The sequence below is a fragment of the Mustela nigripes genome, chromosome 17 (assembly GCF_022355385.1).
Source record: "Mustela nigripes isolate SB6536 chromosome 17, MUSNIG.SB6536, whole genome shotgun sequence".
NCBI classification, from domain to species: domain Eukaryota; kingdom Metazoa; phylum Chordata; class Mammalia; order Carnivora; family Mustelidae; genus Mustela; species Mustela nigripes.
The window spans coordinates 7,131,907-7,153,144 of record NC_081573.1 but is presented as its reverse complement, the minus strand read 5'-3'; the positions used below and the strand labels follow the sequence as shown (position 1 = coordinate 7,153,144).

The window sequence follows — 21,238 nt, the reverse complement described above, 5'->3', positions numbered from 1 at the left end:
AGGCAGGTGCTCAACTGACTGAGCCACCCAGATGCCCCTATACCTGCTCTTCTAATTTGGTCTCATTAACTTGGAGATGAAACTGTATTGCTGGAGCTTCACCTGAATCCATTTACCTTGATCCTCTTTGGTTAACCTCCTCCTCACATATTTTACCGAAAGATGCTCACCTAGCTATTTTACCGAAAGGCCAAAATTTCAGGTTTATTTCTGTGGCTTTTAGGAAATTGACCATTTGTTTAGAGCATTTTTTCCTCATGTGAGCTTCAAAATAAAAGGATTGATCAGTTTGGGAAGAGTATCTCAGTAGTGTTTATGAGCATGAGCTTTGGAGACAAACCCTCCTGGTTTTGACTCCCAGCACTGGCACTTACTAGTTGTGTCATTTGGGCGGGTGTGTGGGACATTTTTCTCAGTAAAGTGTAATGTCCTGAGGTTTAAAAGAAGTAGTATTTGGGACTTGCTTGGCACCTAGTGAGCCCTCAAATCGTAGTAGGAAGGGACCTGCTGGGCAAGGGACAAAGTATTCTTTTCTTTGTCCTGTTTGATTAGTTGGTTTTACCCTTCCCTCATTCCTAAACGGCTGAGGATTAACCCAGGCCAATGTAGCAAAGGAGGGTCTCCCTTGCAGCTTTCAGCCCCAGCTGAATGCATGCTCTCTTTTCTGGAATGAGGAAATTACTCATTCTCATTTCTGTCTTTTATCTTTTTAAAGATTTTAGCCATCTTTGAGTATATAACATTCATTATCCATGTGGGATGTTTGGAAAACTTCCTGTTTACTCCAGGGCACCCCTGATAAAGGATATGGATAGTCATCTCATTGTTATTAACTAAACATGGCCTGCTTCTTATAAACACCTTTGTTTTGATAATGCAGTCTCACACCAGAGGTGTGACTGTGTGTCAGCTTGCTGGCATCTTGTGTGATATTCGGAGGCTAGAAATTACAAAATTAGTGAGAAGAACGAGTGGGTCTCTATCCTGTTCAGAGTCTTTCCAGCAGTTTCCATACCACTGTGAGTTCCCTTCTAGAAGCCTTACCAATGTTTGAGCTGTTGAGTTGATACTCACTCTATTTTTGTGCTTTCTTTTCTCTTTCCTATACAGAAACCAAAGCCCAAACCCCGGCCATCCATCACAAAGGCAACCTGGGAGAGTAACTACTTTGGGGTGCCCTTGACAACTGTCGTGACTCCAGAGAAGCCCATCCCTGTTTTTATTGAGCGGTGTATTGAGTACATCGAAGCCACAGGTAAGAGTGCCGCTCAGAACTGATGCCGGCTTTCACTGCCTGCGGGATACTTTCTAGGGGCCTGAGCCATTTGGAGACTCTGGGATCATCTCACCTTAAATGTGAGAGGCTTTCTGAGAAGGAGCTAGCCATCTGGACGGCTCTCCATCTGCGCGTGGTTCTGAGGCTGACATATGGGATCTGTTCAACCTTTCAGTGTGCGGAGCCTCTGGTTCTCAGGACTGCGGCTGCGGCTGGTGTGAGGTGCCCCTCTGAGCTCTGTCAGCTCCCTGGCACAGCGGGCAGCCCACTGGTGTGTGTCCTTACGGGTCTGTCAGCTGCTCGAGGGCAGAGGAAGTGTCATCATATTAGCATTGTGTCCCCAGCGCCACACTGGACACAAGTGCTAGTGTACTAGTGTACTTTGGCTTAATACAGTGCAGGAATGGTGGTGACCGTTACAGCCCTTGGCCATTGAGCAGGTGCCTGAGATTTGTTACTGACAGATTTTGTTTTTCCCCCTGAGGTCAAAAACCGGAGAGGATCCTTGGCCATCTTCTGGTCAGGCAGCTCTGTTTCAAGTCCACTGACAGCTTGGTGCTAATGTGCCATCCGTCTTCATGTATTCCACATTGTTCCTGCAGTGACGAGATTTTCCCTGTGTTGAAAACATCCATTTTGTTCATTTAGTGGGATCCAGTGATGTGTCTCTTCCGTCTCTCGTTGGAAACCCTTGGAGCTTCCGTTTTCATGCTGTTTCCCTCGGTTTTCTCACGGGTGCTTTCGGAGCTGCTGACTTGGAGAAGCCGGTGTCGCAGGCCCATGGTTCTGTTAGCTGTGAAGCATTGACGGGGGTGCTCAGGAACACAGGCTCACACTAATTCGAAACCAGGGTTGGGGTTAGAGCCTTGCTCTGTGTCTCTCTGATTCCAGTGTTCTCTGTGGCGATGCTCAGTACCGCGTGTGTCCCAGGTTCTGCACGCAGTTTCAGCGGCATCCTGTTAAGCTGCACGACAGCATTAATATTTACTTAGGATGTGCCAAATCAGGGAAAATAAGCTTCAAGTTGAAGCCTGCTAAAGACTTTGTAGTTCTTTCCAGAGTTTTCTCTGCAACACACCAGGGCTGAGTCACAGTAAGCACTTCACCTAATCGTAGCACATCTGCAGCTTGGTTTAGTTCATTCTGTTCCCAAAGCCTTTTCTCCCTGTCCTTCTTTTTATTTTATTTTATTTTATTTTATTTTTTTTAAAGATTTTATTTATCCATTTGACAGACAGAGATCACAAGTAGGCAGAGAGGCAGGCAGAGAGAGAGAGAGAGGGAAGCAGGCTCCCTGCTGAGCAGAGAGCCCGATGCGGGGCTCGATCCCAGGACCCTGAGATCATGACCTGAGCCGAAGGCAGCAGCTTAACCCACTGAGCCACCCAGGCGCCCCCTGTCCTTCTTTTTGACCCTGGTTTTATGTCCATTTCTCTCTGGCACCTCTCCCTTGGGTAAGGAGAAAATCTGCACAGAGATTTGATTCAGGTGACTGAAGCCTGTACTTGTTGACCTAGCACTTCAGAGAGACACTTTGTGTCAGCTCGGGGGCGGCGGGGGGGGGGGGGCATTTTTTCCTGAACTTTTTGTTTTAGACTTACTGGAAAGGCATAAAAATTCTAAGTTTAAACAAATTGAAAGTTAGAAAAATTCCCAGGTTCCTTAAAAGGATTTTACCAGTTTCCCCACACTATTCTTTTTTTTTTTTTTTTTTTTAAAGATTTTATTTTATTTATTTGACAGAGAGAGATCACAAGTAGGCAGAGAGGCAGAGAGAGAGAGGAGGAAGCAGGCTCCCTGCTGAGCAGAGAGCCTGATGCGGGACTCGATCCCAGGACCCTGAGATCATGACCTGAGCCGAAGGCAGCGGCTTAACCCACTGAGCCACCCAGGCGCCCTCCCCACACTATTCTTTCTGCATATTTATTTGTATCTTTTTTCTGAAATATTTGGAAGTTTGCAAATCTGATGCACCTTTATTTCTAACTGTCTCTGTGTGTATTTTCTAAAAACATTCTCTTCCATAATCACCAAGCAGCTGTCACACTCAGGACATTAGCACCGACCCAGCACTAACCTACCCAGTCTCTGAATATCTTTATTTCATCAATTGTCCTAGTCATGTCCTTCATAGCAAAACACAAATTTATTTTGGTCCAGGACCTAACCCTGCACCACACGATAGGGTTAGTTGTCAAGCCTCCAGTCTCTTTTAATCTAGAACACTTTAGCCTATCTATTTTTCATGGCCTTGATAATTTATTGTTGTTTTTTGTTTTTTAAAGATTTTATTTCTTTATCAGAGGACAAGCAGGGGAGTGGCGGGGGGCGGAGAAGCAGGCTCCCCGCTGAGCAGGGAGCCCGATGTGGGGCTCCATCCCAGGACCCCAGCATCATGACTCAAGCCAAAGGCAGATGCTTCCAACTTAGCCCCCCAGGCGCCACATGGGTCTGATAGTTTTCAAGAATACAGATCATTATTTTGTAGTAGGTTCCTCGTCAGTTTGGTGGTTTGGGGCTGTTTTCTTCATGATTAGGTTCGTATTTGCACCTTGGGCAGAAACAGCAGGGAAGCGATGCTGTGTTCTCGATACATCACACCGTGTGGCGCAGCACGTCAAGTTGTCCGTCACTGGCAGCGTTCGCGCTGATGCCTTGGGGAAGGTGGTGGTGTGCACGAAGCTACTCTTTCCCCATAGCGTTACTCCCTGATTCCTTCAGCATGTATTAGTTGCTTTTCTCCTGTCAGGGGGAGCTTTCCCTTTTCTGGGAGCCTCGTGTGAATGATCTCCTCACGTGGCTCACCTGCCGTAGCCCGAGGTGCAGGGACGTCACCCACCTGTCCTCTAGCTGAGCATGTCAGTGGCCTCGACCTGCCCCACCCACCTTGCTTCTCTCACTCTCAGCCCGTGACTCACGGTTTGCTGTCCACGGATGCACTTGGGCCTCTTCTTGCCCTTCTGCCTGTGAATACTTGTGGGTTTAAGGCTTTACCACCAGCCACTACCAAGCTGTTGCTTTTCTTAAAGCTCTGTGAGACTGGGGCGCCTGGGTGGCTCAGTGGGTTAAGGCCTCTGCCTTTGGCTCAGGTCATGGTCCCAGGGTCATGGGATCGAGCCCCGCATCGGGCTCTCTGCTCTGCAGGGAGCCTGCTTCCCTCTCCCTCTCTCTGCCTGCCTCTCTGTCTACCTGTGATCTCTGTCTGTCAAATAAATAAAAATCTTTAAAAAAAAAAAAAAAAGCTCTGTGATACTGTGCCACTGTCCACCCTGTCACCAAGAAACCTGCAGGGTCATCTCCAATCAGTTCCCAAGTCTATGTCTAAGTCACTTTTGCTTTGTCATCTCTGAGCTCTGTCTCCTCCATTTCACTTCCGTTTCCCCACCATCACGCTCTGCAGTCCCTCCTGATTTCACGAAGTTCTCTACCAAAAAGCTCTTCTTTCTTTTTTTTTTTTTTTTTTTTTAGATTTTATTTATTTATTTGACAGAGAGAGATCACAAGTAAGGATAGAGACAGGCAGAGAGAGAGGAGGAAGCAGCCTCCCAGCCCAGCAGAGAGCCCGATGTGGGACTCGATCCCAGGACTCTGAGACCATGACCTGAACTGAAGGCAGAGGCTTAACCCACTGAGCCACCCAGGCACCCCACCAAAAAGCTCTTCTTGCTGTTTCTCTGCCTCCCAGTTGCAGGCCACAGTCTTGCCCCCTCCCATATATAGTACTGTTACGGCGGTCTGCCTGGCCCTCTCCTCTGTCCCTCTCTCCCTTCATTCTTCCTTTCCTCTCCCCCATGTTCTGATACAACATGCATTAATACAACAAGCATTAATTTTTAAATTGTTTTACGAGAATACAAGCTGAATTTCTTTTATCCCCAATTTTTAAAATTTAAGTTAACATATAATGTATTACTGGTTTTCGAGGTAGAAGTCAGTGATTCAACAGTCTTCTATAACACCCAGCGCTCATCACATTACGTGCCTCCTTAATGCCTGTCCCCCAGTTACCGCATCCCCCCACCCCCACTCCTCCAACAACCCTCCGTTTGTTTCCTAGGATTAAGAGTCTCTCATGGTTTGTCTCCCTCCCTGGTTTCTTCGTCTTATTTTTTCTTCTCTTCGCCTATGATCCTCTGTTTTGTTTTTTAAATTCCACATATCAGTGAGATCATATGGTAATTGTCTTTCTCGGACTGAGAAAGTGACTTATTTCACTTAGCATAATACCCTTTAGTTCCATCCATGTCGTTGCAAATGGCTGTCGTTGCAAATGATTGCATTTTTTTGAAGGCTGTATTCCATTCCATAGTATCCCATTGTATATAGATACCACATCTTTATCCACTCATCTGTCTGTCGATGGACATCTGGGCTCTTTCCATAGTTTGGCTATCGGGCACATTGCTGCTGTAAACATTCAGCTGCACGTTGCCCCTTCGGATCACTACCTCTGTAGGGTAAATACCGAGTAGTGCAATTGCTGGGTCATAGGGAAGCTCTATTTTCAACTTTTTGAGGAGCCTCCATGCTGTTTTCCAGAGTGGCTGCACCAGCTTGCATTCCCACCAGCGGAATTTCTTTGTATTTCTCTGCTTTGCATGTGTTCTTCGTGTGGTATGAACTGTATCCCGCGTTCCTCCTTGCCTCTGGAACTTGTCCTCCTTCTTCCAAGACCCCCCACCACCAGTAGCCCTTTGAATGTGACCTCCCTGGTAGTTCTCAGGCACATTTCAGCTTGCTGGGAGTAGGCTTTTCTGTTCTTCTGAGTGTGGCACACGATATGCATTACTTGTTGATTAAGTAAGTGGTCTTCAACCTGGAATATCTTGATTCCACTGTTTCTTCCATCCCCTCCTGCCTGCCTGTCTGCCCGCTTGCCTTCCTGCCTTTAAATTTTGTTACATACTTCCCCTCATCCCGCATTAGTTTGTACTTAGTAGAATTTTAGGAGAGAAGTATTTTATTTTTATTTATTTATTTTTTTAAATTTATTTGACAGAAAGAGATCACAAATAGGCAGAGAGGCAGGCAGAGAGAGAGAGGAGGAAGCAGGCTCCCCGCTGAGCAGAGAGCCCAATGCAGGACTCGATCCCAAGACCCCGAGATCATGACCTAAGCCGAAGTCAGCGGCTTAACCCACTGAGCCACCCAGGCGCCCCAGGAGAGAAGTATTTTAAATGTGGTATCTATGAATTTAGCGTGTGTGGCAGGGGGGTTGTGTGCTCTTTTCCCTAAAAGAATTTTTTTCCTCTTCATAAAATTGAGGCATGTTCATAGAAATTCAACAAGTGCTAAAAACTGTGAGAAAGAATTTAAAGATTCATTGACCTTCCACTTAGTGAATACCACTGTTGATGGTCTGCTGCGTTCCTGATAGCCTTATTGCTCTGCGTTTGTGTGTTGGTTTTTACTTTTACATAAGTCAGAGTATGCAGTATGATAGTTGTTTTTTTTTTTTTTAAGATTTTATTCATTTATTTGATAGAGAGAGACAGCAAGAGAGGGAACACAAGCAGGGGGAGTGGGAGAGGGAGAAGCAGGCTCCCCATTGAGCAGGGAGCCTGATGCGGGGCTCAATCCCAGGACCCTGGGATCATGACCTGAGCTGAAGGCAGATGGTTAACGACTAAGCCACCCAGGTGCCCCTGCTGCAGTATGATAGTTCTTAAAAATTTTCTAGCATAACTTAGATGAGCCGAAAGAGCCCTGACTTTACCAGCTTATCTACTCCTGTTTTCCTGCAGGAAAAGGATTCAGTGACCTAGAGGTGGATTGGAGGACCATTTTTTGAGAATCACTGCTTTTTAAGCCAGACATTGCTTTGTGAGCATGCTCCCTGTCATTAACTACTTCATGAAAATATGACTTTTTTTCTTTTTCTTTTAATTTGAAGAGCAACAGGTTTTAAGTATTCATGAATCGGGCAATGTCCCATCTAGCAAGCAGAGGGGATCTCCCTCAAAGAACATGACATGTAATTGCTGCATAATGTTCTAGGAAGTACCTGGATCACAGACCATTTAAGCATTCCCCTGTTTGGGGACTCTTGTGGCATTTTCTCCTCCTGATGGACTTAAAGAAGCAGATTAGCTAGGACAGGCATTTTGGAGTAATGATACTGAGCTTCAGATCTGCAGTTAGACCAAGTCTGGGATCATTGCTCTGCCATTTGTTCATCTGTAAACTGGGGGTGATAACAGGCCCTGGCTCCATGGACTCCCCCGGAGGTTTCGGGAGACTTGCCTGAGGCGCTGCGTGTGGCCCGCAGCCCAGGCACGGGCTTCTTGTGCTGCTTGTTGGGGCCGCTTCGCCAGCACAGTTGCTGCTGCTTTCTGCTGCCCATCAGGCTCTGCCAGTGACTGGAGATACCTGTAACTTGGCTTTCTCCCCCGCTTCTAAACGGAATGTAGGAAAACCCATTGAAGAGTTGAGAGATTGGTATGATAATGACTCAGTGTTCCCTGGGGGTTAACATTTTGCCACATCTGCCCTTTCTTCCCCTAATTTTAATTGAATTTGAGAATAAGCCATGGATCCCACATCACTTCACTCCTAAAAATCTCAGCATATATCCCTTAGCTTAAGGAGTTTCTCCTCTATAATTGTAGTGACATTATCACTTTCAAGAATGATAGCGTTAGTTCAGTAGTGTTCCACATGCAGTCCGTGTTCAAGTTGACTCAGGTGGCTTAAACTCTCTCTTACAGCTGAGACTTTGCTCTGAGATCCAAGCAGTGTTCACAGTGCATTTGGCTATTGCTTCCTTTGTCCCTTCAGGTCAGAACAATTCTCTTTGCCTTTTGATGTGTTTTGTTTTGTTCTGTTTTGAATGATAACCTTATTTGAGAAGTCTAGACAGTCGTCTGCTAGAATGTCACCTCGCGTGGTGTGCTGTCTGTAGCCCTTCAGCGTCCGTAGCCCCCTTCTGACACCACCCATGGCTGCCTCATCGTGCGGCTCCCGGCTGAGCAGAGGCCTGGGACTGATGAGACTTTGTGGAATGATTGAATGAATTATGGATTAGGTGTTTTCCCAGGTCTGACTGACTTACACTGAACTTGCACTTAGGAAGAGCCTCTGCTGACACCTGACCTCTCCATCCCGTCTCCCTCTCTTGCTCATGATAGAAATCGTCTTGGGACTCGTTTCCATGTGGCAGTTCAGGCAGTTCATCTGGCTAATTGGAGAGGACACTGCAAATGAAATGTGTTTGCAGGGTCTGTCCTAAGCAGTTCAGTCGAAAGTCATAGTTTTTGTGTCTGTCTCATACACCTGGGCACTTTGCTTGTCCTGGCACATAAAATACTGCATCATCACTTTCAAAGCCGATGCTTGGGAGCTCACACTCCTGCCTACTATGGTGGGTATGAAATCCAGCAAGAAATCCCGAAAGGAGCCCCTCTCCTTGTGTGCCTCAGGGCCTGGGTTGCTGCCCCCGCCCCAGTCTCACAGCAGCCTTGCCAAAAACCTTCCTGCTGAGACCTTGGGTTCAAGAGGCCGGAGTGTGAGCATTGTGAATGGGGACAACTCGAACCATCCTGTCACCTTAATATTTTTTCAAATTACAAGAATCATCAGGTTGCTCACAGTAAAAAGTTACTATAAATACAGATATAAAATAGAAAGTGACAGTCCTTTACAATCCCCATCTCTGAAAGTAATCTGAAATAGTTCAGTTACGTTTTCTGCTAATACTACCCCCACAAGACATCATGTGCCTACCATTCTGAAGCTTATATTTTGTTTTACTTTTACACATATATACCTTCGGCATCATCTTTATGATTCCATCTCCAGGCCAAATTCATTTTAAATTTGACCTGAGAAGAGGGTGGCGAGAGATGGACGCCAGGGATGGGGTGGGGGCACCTTGGAGAGTCTATGGAAAGAAGCTTTGTTTGCCGGCAACCCCACATTCCAGGGGTGGCCCGCGGCAGGTGCCTGTGACTGCCTTGTATCCTCCTCATAGTTTGTGAGTAAATTGCCAGCTCCTCCTAGACACAGACCATAAGGAAAGGATCACTGCTTTCTCACCTCAAAATTTGCTGCTGCTGCTGCTGTTAGGACCCTGTTGGACCTCTCCAAAGCGCCACATTCTTAGGTCTTCTCCAGCACTGCAAGTGGGAGGTTCATTTTCGATTGCATCTGCCCCCCCCCCCCCACCCCGAGCTTTCTGACCAGTTCACTTACCCTTGTTTCATACTTCCTAAAATTGGAATGTGTTCAAGAAATGGCCAGGAGGTAGAACAGCTTTTGGATTGATTTGCAGATGCCTTGAGCCCAGCGCAGGCTCAGAGACCATCTCTGTGCTTGCTGTGCTAATAGGATCACAGCTTTTCACTTTCTGCTCCAGTTATGGGATCAGGCTGGAAGCGAGCTTGGATCTTCTGCAGCTGCTCTGGGGTCACTGCTGGAGGTCAGACTGACTTTGTATTTCCGGCTAGAACACTTTCTTCCCCCAGTTTCCCTCCACATGGAAAACTGTCAGGGCAGTGGAGCCCCTGCTTCCCTTCTACAGCAGTGTGACTCCTGAGTAAAAAGAGAACATTGGCCAAGTTAATCTGTGCTCTCCTTTGCAAAGCAGGAAGTAGGAATATTCAGTCCTGTCCAGAGTTCATCTCGCCAGAGGAGTTACTTTTAGAACCTACTTACAGTCTTCCTGAGAATATGAGAAAAATTTGTCAGGCTAAGTGTGCCATCTATATACCTCACTGTGGTTGCAGAATGGTTTTAAATCCCAGGTCTCTGGACCAGTTTTGAGCCACAGCGTGGGAAGGGGGAAACATCCACATCCTACAGCAGAGAAACCCCCTGAGGGAGCTTCCAAGTGTCCCTGCCCCTCAGTCCCCGAAGGTCTCGTATCCTGGAGGCTGAATGCCTTGTGCCCTGCTCCTCTGGGCGCTACTGCATGTGTTCCGAGGGCCTGTGGCCTCGCTTGTCAGCCATGAACTAAAAATAGCATTCCCTAGGAATGATTTTTCTGAATAATGTGTAAGACTAAACCTCCTTGGCCCCTCGTTCTATGATCTTTAACCTTTTCCTTTTGGCAGAGTGGGAGGGGGTGGGGCAGCAGTAGCAAAAATGATTTCCCATCTAATAGTCCCTTTCTTTATTGCTTGGCTTATTAAGAGGTGACCAGTTCCTATAGCAAGTGCCACAGAGGGCTGAGAAAAGAAATTGTTCCCAAGGAGAAGCAGTTTCATGTGGGCGGAAGGCCCCTCTTTTACATCTTGAATTATAATGCGGTCAGACCATACGGTATAAACAACTGGTAGGCCATGGTTTTGTTAGTGTATCTTAATTTCAGTTTGTCCCCATTGAACGAGAAAGTCCCTGCAGCCAGGGGAGCCTGGCAGCTGTTTAAAATAATAATGCCAAAGATGGCCTGCCATCATATTAACTCTCCCCGCTTTCTGTTTCTGACACATTATGGAGAGCTTGCTATGGTCCAGGCATTGTACTGGGCACTTGGCATATGCCACCTCATTTCACAAGAGATTGTTTTGTTGCTCGAAGAACCCAGATGCAGCAGGAAGCGGGCCCTTGGGAGGGGTCAGCATCTTTTATCAGCCGTAGGGAGACCCCAGTGTCAGGGCTAGTCTGGCCAGAGAGAAGGTGGCACCCTTAATAGTCTCTTCCACTGCTCTTAGACCGACTCTCACCCAGGGACAGGGCTGGGGCATGGCTTTTGAAAAGCCATTTTTTTTCTTTTCAAATTTTTATTTAAATTCTAGTTAACATTATATTTCTTTTCAAACCCCTTTCCTTCAGGGCCTGGAATTGAGCCACACAACTTTCATTGCCCACGTTAAGCAGGCTATATGTAATGCAAGAGGGGCCTCTGTATTTGCCTTCTGGGGCACTGCTCCTTGTTGGGCAGCAGAATCAGGTCAAGCTTGACCTCTCTGGTTTAGTAGAATATAGGACACAGCACCAAGGGTTATAGAAAGGTAGAAACTTGGGGTGCTCAGTGGGTTAAAACCTCTGCCTTTGGCTCAGGTCATGATACCAGGGTCCTGGGCTCTCTGCTCAACAGGTAGCCTGCCTCTCTCTCTAGCCTGCTTCTCTGCCTCCTTGTGATCTCTGTCTGTCAATAAATAAAATCTTAAAAAAAAAAAAAAAAAGAATGAAAGAAAGTTAGAAACTTCCTGAGAAGTCACTAGTAGGTCTTAAAAATTTTAGCTTACTGTCTTTTTGTTGGGATTGGGGGGAAGTCTGCAGATTCATTCAACAGATAATTTACTGACTTTATATTAATGAAGCCCCTATTATATGCTAGGAACTGGGTTGAACTAAAGTGTACCCCATGATGTTTGGGGTGGGAGAGTTAGACATAATCACACAAATGCACAATTAATTCAGGCAAGGAACATTATTGGATTTTAAAATCACTGGGGAGGGATGCCTGGGAGGCTCAGCTGGTTAAGCGTCTGCCTTCAGCTCAGGTCATGATCCCAGGGTGCTCAGATCGAATGCTGCATGGGGCCCCTTGCTCGGCAGGGAGCCTGCTTCTCCCTCTGCCTGCGCTCGCTCTCTCTTTCTCTCTGACAAAATAAATAAATAAATAAAATCTTAAAAAAATAAAATCACTGGAGAATTTAATGAGTGACAGGGCCAAGTGAGGATATGGAGCAGTTAGAACCGTCATACGCTGCTGATAAGAATATAAAAGGTAGACTCCCTTTGGAAAACTTTGGCAGTTTATTGGAAGCTAAATGTATACTTAACCATCCTACTCCTAGGTATTTGCCCAAGAGAAAGGAAAACAAAACATATTCACACAAAGACTTGTACTCAGCCGTTTCTAGCAGCTTTGTTCATGAGAGCCCCAAACTGGAAACCACCCAGTGTCTGTCAGCAGGTGAATAAACACTGATCCAGCCATCAACTGGATCACTACTCAGGGGTCAGAAGGAAGAATTACAGTTACATACAGTAGCATGGTTGGATCTTAGAAGCATTATATGCTGAGAGTGGTTCAGGCCAGACACAAAAGACTGCAAATTCTGATTCCGTTTATATAAAGCTCTGTAAATGCAAACTAATCTATAGCGATAGCAGACAGATCAGTGGTTGCCTGAGAGCAAGGAGTGGCCGGAGGAACTGATGGCCAGAGGCATGGGAAAAACGTGGGGATGATGGAAATATTCTGTATCTTGATTGTAGTGATGATTTCACGCACGTATGCATATTCAAAACTATCAAATTGTACCGCTTAAATGGATATAGTTTATCATATATAAATTATACCTCAGTAGTTAATTTTTAAAACCTTAAAAAAAAAATCACTGGGGAACAGTTCTGAAGGAATTTGGTATTTACATAGTCTCAAAATATCACCCGACATATTAATTACCAAGGGGAAATGTGCCTTTATAATGAAGAGATCTGGGGGTTACCACCTTAACAAAGTGACCAGACCTGGCACCCCTACTGTTAGTTCAACCAAACCTTCTGTGTCTCTTTGCTGAAAATGCATAATCTGAATCTTACCATGAAGAAACAATTAGGCAAGTCCAGAATGTGATAGCTCTTAGAAGACAGCTGGCCTGGACTCAATCAAAAAGGTCAGTGGCATGAAAAAGAAAACAGCTTGAGGGCCTAATGTAACTTCAGCATTTATAACATAAACACGTTTCCCATTCTGATAGCCCAGCGGTAGGACCTTAAGCTTTGGTGTCACCCCCTGGCATCCTGACTTCCGTAGGTAGTAGCCGGCCTTCAGCTTGAACTGGCTAAGCTTTGTTTTTCTGTTCTTCCAAATTGGGAATAAAAATAGTTCATTCAGAGAGTTTTTGAGAAGTAAATGCACTCCTGTTTGTGACGTTCTCTCATGATGCCTGGTCCCCAGGAATCATTCAGTTGGTGGTAGCCGGTATCTTGGCGGCGCCTGTCGCTGACTTGCTGTGGTTGTAGAAACCCAAGCAAGACATCTCCCCAGAACAGTTGGGGATGAGACGGGACAGCGACTAGGGACAGTTTTTTTTTAAACTTCTTATTGTAGTATAGCGTTCGTTAAAGCACAGTACACCCGTCATTAAATTACAGCTCAGTGAACGGCCGCAAACCGAGCACCACTGTGTGGCCGGTTCGGGGGACAGAAGGTGAGTAGTTCCCACAGAACCCTTTTGCCAGGGATCACCACTCTCCTGGCTTCTAACAGCATGGGGTAAGCTTGTCTTTTCGTGTTTTGAAAGTAGGCTCGTACCAAATGTGCGGTTTGGTGTGTGGCTTCTGTCTCTCTGCGCCATGTCCGTGAGAGTCACCCGGCCCATGGTCGAATCTGTAAATTCAGCCATGGGATTGGAGACTGTTCTCCTCGTGTGCTTTTCCATCATACGAGTAATCGCTATCTGTTTATTCATTCTGCTCTTTGTGGACATTTGGGTGCTTTCCAGTTTGGGATGGCTGTGAATAGCGCTGCTGGGAACATTCTTGTACATGAATTTTGGTGCGTGTTTGCACACTCTTGTGCTTCAAGTACAAAACCAAGAGTGAGGCAGCTTTTAATAATTGATTTCAGCATGTTGAGCATGACGGTTTAAAAGACCTTTCAGTCCCTGAAGGGATAATCATCTGTGAAGCTGTGAGCTAAAGCAGTAAGAGTTCCCTTCACTCCCTATCCGTGCCTTTGTGTTTCGTGTCTTCTAAGGAGCGAGTGTTGGTTCTGGCCAGGGCGGGTGTGGGTCCACAGAGCTGTCTCTCATATTCTTTTAGCAGCTGTATCATTTCTGTTTGCAAAGTGGGTCTGGCTTAAAAGAATCTTGAATTCTTCTGGTACCTTGTGACGTCACTGTTGTCTTTGCCGGCGTTCTGTCTGTGGTTTTGAGTTGAGACTGTGGTTAGCACAGATCGCAATAACCCCATGGCGTTTGCGTGCCGACCCACTGCAGAGCATTGCTCTCTGATTCAGCTTTGGCTATTCTGCCCCGCAGATAAGGAGGTGTTCTTGCTGATACTTACCAGTGAGACTCCAAAATGAAAGGTTCAGCCCTGGGGGCAGTTTGTGAGGGGAGGAAAGGTGAGGCTGCACGAGCTGGGGTGGCTGAGGGCGAGTGCCGAGCCCCAGAGCCACGGCTTGAGGGCTGCGGCTGTAATTCAGCTTGTCTGCGTCGTTTGCAGGTCAGAGGTGGCCCTCATCTTCTCCACGCAAATGGAAGCCCTCTCTAAAAATGGTCTTTGACAGATACTTAGAGCTGTGACCTTCCTCCTGATTTAGCTCGTTTGCCTGGGTAAATGAGCAGAGTGCTTTCTGCGTGGCAGATTTAAATTTCACCACTAATTGAGGGTAGCATCTTGGGGGAGAAATGCTTGCCATTAGATCAGAGGCCTCTGGGAGACAGCCTGGCAACAAACACATCAGGGCCGATGAAGGCAGGAGGTGGGGATGGGGAGAGTACAGGACGCAACTGCTATTAGTAACTATGGGACAGGCCTCAGAGAAGCCAAGGGAGGACTTCTGTCACACACCCGGGGGGACCGTGTGCACATGTGTCATGTACGTGTCATGTAGGTTTGGGCAGCCCTTTTCCCCCACTTTCTCTTGTGCCAGAATAATTCTCTACAGGATGAACCTGGAGCAAAGTGCGTGCATTCCGATCTCCGCTCTGCTCCTTGGGAACAAATATTTAACCTGAGCAGTGACTTCATTTTCCTGAGTGTAAAATGGGGATGGTAATGCTCTGAATCGTGGGGTTGCTTCAGTAGGTTAAAGACCTTAGGAGAGTTCCTGGCGGGTCAGCGGGGATAATTAGCCTTCGTGGCTGCTCCCGCTGCTGCGTCTTCTGGTGCTGCTGTTGACCCTGTCCAAGGCACACCCTGGTGCACCCTCCACTCCAGGGAGGCCTCCCTTGAGCCTTGTGGGAGCCCTCGTTTGCCAGGCCCCTCTGCCCACTGGGCCTTGTGCCCTTCACCACTGAGGTCTGGTGGAGGCTTCTCTCTCAGGCAGGGAGGGGGAATAGCCCAGTGACTCACTCTCCCTTCCGAGATCCTGAGGGCCAGAGAGCAGAGCAGGTCACGCGTGGACTTTGAAACGCATCGCACACGGTTTAAAATTCCAGCTCTGCTATTGCTCTTAACTCGACTGCCTTAGCCTCCGAGCTCTGTGCTTCCTGGGTAAAATGCAGCTAATGGTAATACCTCCCTTGTTAGGATTGCCCAGATTGAATGGGATCGTGCATATCAGCTGCTTGGCCTGGCACGTAGGGAACACTCAGCAAGGAGAGCCCTCCTTGTTCTTTTGTGCTGAAATCAACATTGCTGGCTTCTTGCTTATCCTCTGATTCTTTCATGGGTTGCTTTTGAATCCCTGTTTAGGTGTTCACTCCTCATGGGCAGCCTCTTGTTTTAGATCTTCCCCATGCTTATTTGACCTGTGATAAAGGCTTGGGAATCTTTTTTTCCGCAGAGCTGTCCTCTCTTCCGTTTTACCTCACTCTTGAGGGAGGTAGTCCCCTGTGCATTTATTTCTCTGCCTGGTTCCAGAGTTCCAGGGACCCAGAGTACTTAGAATTGTGAGGATCCTGTCCTCATTCACTCAGCACTTAAATACTGTGTGCCACGCAGTGTTTGAGACGCTGAGGATACGGTGTTGGGCAAGACAGTTAAAAATCCCTGCAGTCGGGGTCCCTGGTGGCTCAGTGGGTTAAGTGTCTGCCTTCGGCTCAGGTCATGATCCCAGGGTCCTGGGATTGAGCCCCGCATTGGGCTCTCTGCTCAGCAGGGAGCCTGCTTCTCCCTCCTCTCTCTCTCCTGCCTCTCTGCCTATCTGTGATCTCTCTATTAAATAAAAAAATAAAATCTTTCAAAAAAAAAGAAACAACCCTGCTCTCATGCAGCAGGCATTTTAATCTAGTGGGGGAGACAGACAGTAACAAATAAAATATATATAATGAATTTTGGTGATTAGTGCTTGGGAGGATAAAAATGAAGCAGCAAAGTGAGATGTGAAATGTCTGGAGTAAGTGTTAAAATTTTAGATACGGGGAGCTGGGGGAGAGTGTCTTATGATGAGAGCCTGATGGAAATGAGAGAGGGAACCATGCCATTACCTGGAGAAGAACCTTCCAGACAGATAGAAGAGCCAGAGTGAAATTCCTAAGAGTAGAACATTTCCTGGTAAGGGCCTTGGCCTCTACTGAGTGAGGTAAGAAGTCACTGGCACTGGAGAGTTTTAAGTGGAGGAACTGTATTTGGCTTTTGCTTGGTAAAGTAACCCTGGCCACTGCGTAGAGAACAGTCTTGACCCTTGGGGATTTGAAGGCTCTTGATCTTCCTGTGCTTCTGCTGATCTCCCTGCATTCTGCGCTTCCTTTCTCTGGATATATAACTAGTTCTCTGTATTGCTGGCATGGGTTGACCTAGATCCTTAGTTTAGACCTGAAAGGATGGAGGTATAACTCAGTGTGGGTAGGGGGTGGGGGAGAGCCTGGGTTAGAGCCAGAACTGGGAGAAAGCAGATGGGGCAGCTGCTGAGCCCGGCTTGCCTTGCCAACCTCCTCTTTCTTCACATTTTCCAGTTTTATGCCTCCGGTCTTTGCTAACACGTCCCCCCAACATGCAGGGGCACCTAATAAATCCCCACTGTTTCTAAAGCCTTCGCACCCTAGCTATGCATCTCTTATAGCACATTTTGCCTTGAATTAGGATTAATAAGGCCATGAGGGTGGGACCCTTGATTTGATAGGATTTGTGTTCTTCTAAGAGAGACACAAGAAAGGTCTCCGGAGAAACCGAATCGGCCAGCACATTGATCATCTTGGACTTCCCAGCCTCCAGAATCATGAGAAAATATGCTTCTGTTGTTCAAGACCTTCAGTCTCTGGTATTTTATCACGGCAGCCTGAGTAGATGAATACAGATGGCCAGGCCTTGACAGAGGCACCAGAGCTCCTAAGATCCTTGAGTTAGGGGCCAGTTCTTTCTTGGGGTGTGCATCCCCATGGGGCCTGGCTCTCCAGCGACTGCAGTCAGGGATCTTTGTGTTCACGTAGCTAGAAGAGAGCAACTAGGTCAGTAAGAATGGGAATTGAGGCATCAGAGAAAGTCAGAAGGCCTAAGACTGGTAGGAGACATGGAAGAGTGCCACTTGAGAATCCTGGTCTGAAAAGATAAGCTCACTCTTTTGTGCAGGGCCTGGCTCTCAGGTGGTTTGTTTGTTTGAAATGGAAGCGGACTTGGGTATCAGGCAATTGAATCCTACTTTTTCAAACAGAGATGGTGTAAAGGCCCCATGATTTCACCCGTTTGCCTTTTTCACTCTTGGCTGGGGTCCTTTGGCTGTTTGAATTTGGTGGCCTCCCAGCAGTTTGAAGAATAACAAACTCACACAATTTATCTTTTCACCTAAGCTGCAATTTGGTTGAAACAAGACCTTTCTAGTACGTAGTCCAGAGCTCCTGATAACTGCGACTACAACCAGTGTTTTTGCTTTGTGATCTTTTTTTTGGTGTTTCAAAAACCACAACAGAAAACTCTTACTTCTGTTGTGGTTGTCAAGAGCCAGCATTTGGGCTGGTGGCAGCAAGAGAGTGTTTTGTACAAACTTAATCTAGAATGAAGTACTTCGCTTCCTAGGCAGAGAGTGTGTATTCCTCTGTAACCAATAAACTGAGTAGAGGACCCCAACTCTGGTAGATGCAAAATTCTTCAGAGTCTTAAAAATGTAGGTTACATATTGTTGCTGTTTTGTTTTGTTTTGTTTTGTGTTAATATCACTAAAACTAGATCACTAAGGCAGCTGAAAATACATGAACTGAACTGCACTAAATAAAACAACTGTTGATTCTAAGAAGCCCCTTGGTTCTCAGCTGCCCTAATCCATGCGAACTAGCTTTGGGGAAAGGATCACGGGCGGCACAGTAGGGTATTAAAGAAAAGTCAGCCTAGTTTGGAAAATGTGGAAACAGGCTGAGATGCACATCATCTGATGGCAGGAATGTGATAGTAGCAGTTTTAACAACAATAATGAAGAAGATAATTAACACTGTGGAGGCCCAGTCCGGACTGGGAGCTTGACTTCATTTCATCCTTGCAGAGCCCCCGAGGAGCCGGCCCTTGCCCACGCACAGGTAGCCTTGCCACAGCCTTCCTGGCAGCATTTATGTAAGGTCAACAGTGTCTTCCTCATCTGAACATCTCTATTTCACATTTCCTGTATTTTAGGTAAGGAAGCTTTCTCTTCCGCATGATCTCGGAGGGAAGATTTATGCATCATTTAAATAATACAAGCAAGATTACAGGGGAGAACCCCTTAAACCACCTGAAAAAGAAAGTGGTTATCTTTTTAATAAAGTGGAAGTCGCTGTATTCCTGTCAGACTTTTGTTCTTGAAAGATCTGAAGTTTTGAAAGTAAAAAGGAGCCTTAATGTTGCCCCACCCAGTTACGAGCATCATTTAACAAGAAAGCGAATACAGCAGAGCCGTCGAGAATAAGCCGCCGGGACCATTCACTCGGGTGCCAGGCTGGGTTCTGCCACCTCATTAGCTCTGTGATTGCGGGCAGGGCACTGAACTTATGTGAGCCTCAGCTTCCTATTCTATTAAATGGGGTTGATGATAAAAACAGTAATTTAATATGTCCATATGTCCTTCTAGATTTGAGCAGTTATTTCTGCACATTTGGCAAATAGAGTACTGACTAACGGCATACCACGGAACATACTAATGATAGATTTTTAGCTCTTCTTAAAAGCAGACCTCCTAATACTGTTGTTCAGATGGTACTATCCCTCATCTTTTTTTCTTAAGTCTGATTTAAACTATCAAATATATGGCTTAGGTTTATTCATCCAAATAGGCTTTCTCAGTTTCTTCAGATTTGGGAAGTTAGACCTAGTAACCATTTTGGTACAGTGGCAAGGTGACCGGTGCAGGCATCAGAACATCTGACTTTTAGTTCTCATGTGTCATTCACTCATTCAGGCAGTGAGTGAGCACCATCAGTAGTCCGGAAGTTGGGGAATAGCACATGGTCCCTGCGCTGAGGAGTTAAGAAGTGGGAATGGGCGAATAGGTCTAGGAGGAGGGACATGTCTTTGTACAAAAGACTATGAGAACCCAAGGGAGAGAGCTAGAGTCATCTCATCTCTCTTATCCTTAATTCTTCAGTGCAAAGTGGAGCTGCTGTCTGCCTTACCTATGCTCCATGACGGCTGATACCAAAGATCAAAAGGGAGACACATGGAGGGGCACCTGGCTGGCTCCGTAGCTGGAACACGTGACTCCTGATCTCTGGGGGCCATGAGTTCCAGTCCCATGTTGGGCGTGGAGACTACTTTTAAAAAAAAAGGGAGAGACACACACAACACGTTTGTAAATTATAAAACTTTGTGACTCTTCTTGTCTCGAGGTGTGTTGGTCTCCCAGTTTGAGAGGTAAGGTCTTAACCTGTTCTTGAACAGGTATGTGCTGAAGCACTTCTAATCAACGGTCCTGCAGGGTAGACCCTGTCCTGACACCAAGACAATTAGCAGTGATTGGCAGCCATGCTTTCCTGAGCAAGGAGCCGGATTACTACAGCTTTGGTCTTATTTCTTGCATATCTTGCCTATTAAGAGGTTGGCCATATAATCATTACCTGTGCTGTAGGGGCTCCAGACTTTCTGATGTAGGGGGCCAGTAAGGTCCCCTCAGCATTTGGGTGGTAATTTAGGTTGCCAAGCATTTTCTGTCCTGCCAGACAAAGACATTAAAGTTTATAAACTGTCTATTAGACAGATCAGCTGAAACTAATATTACTCTGTATATTAACTAACCGAAATTTAAATAAAAACGTAAAAAGCTCATCCTACCTATTAGACCGTTATTTCGCAAAAGTGAGGAGACTTTATCAACCCAGAGTAGTAGAAAAGATGATTGTAGAATACGAGCTCATCTCCTGTTAACTGTTTTATCATGTGTTTGTTATGAAATGCAGGACAGTGTGCACTGAAGAAGCAAGTCTCCTTCAGTGTTCTGCCCCCGGCCCCCTAAGCGCATGTGCTCCCCCTTGCTCTGTGTGTAAGCAACAGGGGTCCTTGTTCCTTGTTGGACTGCAGTGTTTCTTCCCTGCAGAAGATAGTCCTCTGTTTGTTTCACAGCTGGATTTTCCCTTGTTTCTTTTGGCTTCTGGACTTTTGATATATTTAGGAAGGGTTACTCCACTCAGGATTATTTTTGAAAGTCTGCCATAACTTTTTCCTAGTACTTTATGGTTTTCTTTTTACCTAAAATTCATTTTGTGGAAGATGCAGCATTATTTCAGTTGTGACGGCATTGTTGGCTGTATTGTGCGTCATCTGTCTTCCTGCCACAGATTGAAAAACCCCTTGTAGTATATACAGATTCTTCTATTTCTTGGGGTTTCTCTCTGAACCCTCTCATCTCATTGATCTAGCTAGCTAGTTACCCATCCAATCCATGTGCCAGAACTACATTATTTTATTTATTGTAGTTTTATAGGTAGCCACTTTGGGATTTTCTTGGCTTTTCTTGCTTTTGTTTATTTTTCCATATGAACTTTAGAACCTGTTTGTTTAGTTGTTTTTTTTTTTTAAGATTTTATTTATTTATTTGACAGAGAGAAATCACAAGTAGATGGAGAGGCAGGCAGAGAGAGAGAGAGGGAAGCAGGCTCCCTGCTGAGCAGAGAGCCTGATGCGGGACTCGATCCCAGGACCCTGAGATCACGACCTGAACTGAAGGCAGCGGCTTAACCCACTGAGCCACCCAGGCACCCCCTGTTTGTTTAGTTTTAAAAATAAACCTTTTGTAATCCTACTGGGATCTTCGTAGTTCATACATTAACTGGTTTTTTTTTTTCCCCTAAGATTTTATTTATTTGACAGAGAGAGTGAGCCCGAGTGGGGGAGCAACAGGCAGAGGGAGAGGGAGGAGTAGGCTTCCCGCTGAGCGCGGAGCACCGCACCAGGCTCAGTCCCAGAACCCTGGGATCATGACCTGAGCCAAAGACAGAGGCTTTA

General features: G+C 46.2%; 1 protein-coding gene across 1 annotated transcript in view; it reads left to right on the top strand.

Annotated features, from left to right (window-relative positions):
• Positions 1-21,238, top strand: part of ARHGAP35 (Rho GTPase activating protein 35) — a 125,958-nt gene that overhangs the window by 63,423 nt on the left and 41,297 nt on the right. Inside the window, exon 3 of the mRNA XM_059383281.1 lies at positions 1,111-1,255. Within this exon, the coding sequence (XP_059239264.1) occupies positions 1,111-1,255 (145 nt within the window). The remainder of the gene's footprint in view (positions 1-1,110; positions 1,256-21,238) is intronic.